General features: G+C 39.6%; 1 protein-coding gene across 1 annotated transcript; it reads left to right on the top strand.

Moving 5' to 3' along the window:
- The first annotated feature begins 2,162 nt into the window (after positions 1 to 2,162).
- On the top strand, positions 2,163 to 3,122 carry LOC103681178 (olfactory receptor 52E2). Its single transcript, XM_008710710.2, has one exon. It carries the CDS (start codon positions 2,169 to 2,171, stop codon positions 3,120 to 3,122), a length of 954 nt encoding a protein of 317 aa, XP_008708932.1. The 5' UTR covers positions 2,163 to 2,168.
- Positions 3,123 to 5,049: the final 1,927 nt, after the last annotated feature.

The raw sequence follows: 5,049 nt of genomic DNA, 5'->3' as shown, positions 1-5,049 counted from the left end.
GAATCCTATTTTATTCATCTTATCCATTGTCATGCCTTTTAAAAACATTCACAATGTCACTGTAATAATATAACTTTATGGAAATAGCCTCTGATCCTGTTGAAACTGCCAGAGTGTCTCTTGCTCCTGGCTTTGCTTCTCACGTTCACCATCCATATTCAACTGCTTGCTCTATACCTTGTCTAACACTCTTCTTGGTATTTTCTCCTCTATATCAACGTCTAGATTAAATACCCTGATTTTCGTGTTCAAAATTAGGTCACCATTAGTATTGCCAGCGTAGAATCTAAGAGTGTGTGTGGGGGAGAGAGCGCGCAGGAGCAGGGAGGAGGGGCGAAGAGAGAGGGAGAAGCAGACTCCCATGGAGCAGGGAGCCCTGCACAGGGGGGCTCAATTCCAGGACTCCAGGATCATGACCTGAGCTGAAGGCAGACGCTTCACCAACTGAGCCACCCAAGCACCCAGAAGAGGGACTTTTTACTACAAAATAATTACACATATTAATGAGTAAATATTTTGGAAATACTCACCTATCAAATGCTATAAACAAGCTGTATTAAGACATATAATAAGGGCATAGGGAACTTTGAAAATGATTGAATTATCATACACCTAATTATCCAATATTCCTAATTGTTTTCTCTCGCTAGTATTTTTATTGACATTTTGACCTGTGTTTTCAACTCCTAAAGTCACAATTGCCTTAGCTAAAAACAAGAAATACTAAAAAATTTTATTCAGATGGATGTTGTGAGGTTTTTTCGATGTTGTTGTTTTTTGGATTTTTTTTAGTTTTCATTGTTTTTAATTTTATTCCCATATTCTTTTTTTTATTATCATGTTATGTTAGTCACCATACAGTACACCATTCATTTTTGATGAGTATTCTATGATTCGTTGTTTGCCTATTATACCCATTCTCCCTCTCTGTTATCCCCCCTTCATTTTTCTCATCCTTCTCCTAATGATCTCCCTGCTATTCCTTATGTTCCACAAATAAGTGAAACCGTATGATAATTGTCTTTCTCTGCTTGACTTATTTCACTTAGCATAATCTCCTCCAGTCCAGGCCATGTTGTAGCAAATGTTGGGTAATCAACCTTTCTGACGGCTGAGTAATGTTCCATTGGAAGGAGCCGAGATGCCCTTCCACAGACGAATGGATGAAAAGGATGTTGTGAGTTTTAAAAAAGATTTGTAGTTTGTATCTATGTATTTGTATTTGTACATGTGTGGAGTACAGTGTGTGTGTGTGTGTGTGTGTGTGTATGTGTGTGTGTGTGTGGTCTTAGTATATNTATATATATATATATATATATATATATAACATAGGTAAAGCAAATCTTTTCCTTTATTTCTATTTGCACTTTCCTCCCTAACTTAATTTCCCAGACCTTCCATTGAAAGCATTTTAAACTTCTGGTAAACTACTTAAACTCTTGGATCATTAGATAAGTTATATGTAAAATAAGCAAAATTAATGTTCTTCTTGAAGAGCTTTTTTATTTAAATATTGGAGATGATTTTTGCACAGAGCCTGACAACAAACCTTGTAAAAAATAGCAGCACCTCAGGGTGCCTGGGTGATTCAGCTGGTTAAGCATCTGTCTTCAGCTCAGTTCATGATCCCTGGGTCCTGGGACCCAGGCCCACATCCGGCTCCTTGCTCAACCGGGAGCCTGCTTCTCCTTCTCCATCTGCCTGCTGTTTCTACTGCTTGTGCTCTCTGTCTTTCTGCCTGTCAAATAAATAAATAAACTCTTAAAAAATGAAAATAAAAAAATAGCGCCTTAATAATTGGTATTTGATGTTGCTGTTTTCACTATTATTCCCAATCATATTTTGTAATAATAATTACTAAATACTAAGAGATGGACCAATTCAACAATTTAAAGTAATTTTTAATATTTATTTTTCATCCTGTGCGCTAACCCCTGAGTGTTGTCAATCAACTGGAATTAATTTGCATTGCTGTATCTAGAAACTAGCAGAATCCTAAGTTGGTCAGAACTGAAGGAGATTCTGTTGGTGATGATTGTAATAATGAGAAAAAATGTCTAATTACATGTCCTTTATTATCTTTAGGTCTCCAGCAGTACAGAGACTCTCTGGTGACCTGTAGATTGGGTCAGCATACATTTTGGAAGACTTATGCATTACCAAATAGAATGTTCCCTCCCAATGACACCCAGTTCCACGTCTCCTCCTTCTTGTTGCTGGGAATCCCAGGAATGGAAGCACTGCACGTCTGGATTGGCTTTCCCTTTTGTGCTGTGTACACCATCGCACTGATAGGGAACTTCACGATTCTGTTCGTGATCCAGGCTGAGAGCAGCCTACACCAACCTATGTTCTACTTCCTGGCCATGCTGGCTGCCATTGATTTGGGTCTGTCCACGGCTACCATCCCCAAGATGCTCGGGATCTTCTGGTTCAACCTCAGAGAGATCCTCTTTGAAGCCTGCCTTGTGCAGATGTTTTTCATTCACAGCTTCACACTTATGGAGTCAGCAGTCCTGTTGGCAATGGCTTATGACCGCCACGTGGCCATCTGCAACCCACTCCGATACACCGTCATCCTCACCAACAAGGCCGTTTCTGTGATTGGTGCTGGCGTGTTAGTGAGGTCGTTTATTTTTGTGATCCCATTTGTATTTCTTATTTTGCGATTGCCCTTCTGTGGGAATCATGTCATTCCCCACACCTACTGTGAACACATGGGTCTTGCTCGCCTCTCTTGTGCCAGCATCAGGATCAATATCATCTATGGCTTATGTGCAATTTGTAATCTAGTCTTTGACATCATGGCCATTACCCTTTCTTATGTTCAGATACTCCGTGCTGTTTTCCATCTTCCTTCCCGGGAAGCACGCGTCAAGTCCCTCAGCACATGTGGTTCTCATGTTTGTGTCATTCTTGCCTTCTACACACCGGCCCTCTTTTCCTTTATGACACATCGCTTTGGCCATAACGTCCCCCGCTATATCCACATACTCCTGGCCAATCTGTATGTTGTCGTGCCACCAATGCTCAACCCTGTCATATACGGAGTCAGGACCAAGCAGATCTATGACCGTGTGAAGAAAATATTATTCCAGAAACAAGGAAATGGAAAAGAATGACACCTAATACATGTGCAGTTCAGTATGAAATTTTATGAAAATTAAATCAGAGATGCCTTCTCATAGAGATTATGTTAAAATATATGTCTGTAGGGGAGCGTGGGAGGCTCATCTGTGAAATGTCTGCCTTCAGGTCAGGTCATGATCCCAAGGTCCTGGGATCACCCCACATCGGGCTCCCAGCTTGGCAGGAAGCCTGCTTCTCCCTCTCCCACTCCCCTTGCTTGTGATCCCTCTCTGGCTGTCTCTCTCTGTCAAATAAATAAATAAAATCTTTTAAAAAATATATGTGTCTATAGTGGTTCTATTCTGTATTTAAATGCATTTAATTTCCACGTGCCTTTCAGACCACTTCCCAGTATCCATTATTGCATCCTCTTTGTCCCTCAAAATTTGATTTAGTAGGTCATGTCATATTTTCTATTTATCTAAATATATGATTGATAGTTACATATCAAAAGTTTTTTTATCATTTTAGTCCTTTTTAAAATTTTTTTAATAATATTTTTTATCATATTATGTTAGTCACCATACAGTACATCCCTAGTTTTTGATGTAAAGTTCCATTATTCATTACTTGCGTATAACACCCAGTGCACTATGCAATATGTGCCCTCCTTACTACCCATCACCGGTCTATCCCATTCCCCCACCCCCTCCCCTCTGAAGCCCTCGGTTTGTTTCTCAGAGTCCATAGTCTCTCATGGTTCATTCCCCTTTCTGTTTATCCCCCCTTTCTTCTTCCCTTTCTTCTCCTACCGATCTTCCTATTGATTTAGTAGGTCATGTCATATTTTCTATTTATCTAAATATATGATTGATAGTTACATATCAAAAGTTTTTTTATCATTTTAGTCCTTTTTAAATTTTTTAATAATATTTTTATCATATTATGTTAGTCACCATACAGTACATCCCTAGTTTTTGATGTAAAGTTCCATTATTCATTACTATGGTATAACACCCAGTGCACTATGCAATATGTGCCCTCCTCCTTACCCATCACCGGTCTATCCCATTCCCCCCACCCCCTCCCCTCTGAAGCCCCTCGGTTTGTTTCTCAGAGTCCATAGTCTCTCATGGTTCATTCCCTTTCTGTTTATCCCCCTTTCTTCTTCCCTTCTTCTTCTCCTCACCGATCTTCCTAATTCTTATGTTCCATAAATGAGTGAAACCTTATGATAATTGTCTTTCTCTGCTTGATTTATTTCGCTTAGCATTATCTCTTCCAGTTCTGTCCATGTTGCAGCAAATATTGAGAAATCATTCTTTTTGATGGCTGAATAATATTCCATTGTACACATGGACCACATCTTCTTAATCCAGTTATCTGTTGAAGGGCATCTCAGCTCCTTCCACGATTTAGCTATTGTGGACAATGCTGCTATGAACATTGGGGTGCATATGGCCCTTCTCTTCACTACGTCTGTATCTTTGGGGTAAATACCCAGTAGTGCAATTGCTGGATCTTAGGGCAGCTCAATTTTTAACTTTTTAAGGAACGCCCACACTGTTTTCCAAAGTGGCTGTACCAACTTGCATTCCCACCAACAATGTAGGAGGGATCCCCTTTCTCTGCATCCTCTCCAACATTTGTTTTTTCCTGCCTTGTCCATTTTTGCCATTCTAACTGATGTAATGTGGTACCTCAGTGTGGTTTTGATTTGAATTTCCCTGATGGCTAATGATTTTGAACATTTTTTCATGTGTCTGTTAGCCATTTGTATGTCTTCATTGGAAAAGTGTCTGGTCATATCTTCTGCCCATTTTTTGATTTGTTTATTTGTTTCTTGTGTATTGAGTTTGAGAAGTTCTTTGTAGATCTTGGATACCAGTCTTTTATCTGTAGTATCATTTGCAAATATAATCTCCTATTCCGTGGGCTGCCTCTTAGTTTCTTTGGCTGTTTCCTTGGCTGTGCAGAAGC

This window comes from Ursus maritimus, unplaced genomic scaffold (genome assembly GCF_017311325.1).
Source record: "Ursus maritimus isolate PB19 unplaced genomic scaffold, ASM1731132v1 scaffold_16, whole genome shotgun sequence".
In the NCBI taxonomy this organism is placed as follows: domain Eukaryota; kingdom Metazoa; phylum Chordata; class Mammalia; order Carnivora; family Ursidae; genus Ursus; species Ursus maritimus.
The sequence above is the reverse complement of the archived record's forward strand: the minus strand, read 5'-3'. Positions and strand labels throughout refer to the sequence as shown.

Bases quoted from the DNA above. Each gene is read 5' to 3' on its own strand.
- LOC103681178 (XM_008710710.2), top strand. From the start codon at position 2,169: ATGTTCCCTCCCAATGACACCCAGTTCCACGTCTCCTCCTTCTTGTTG.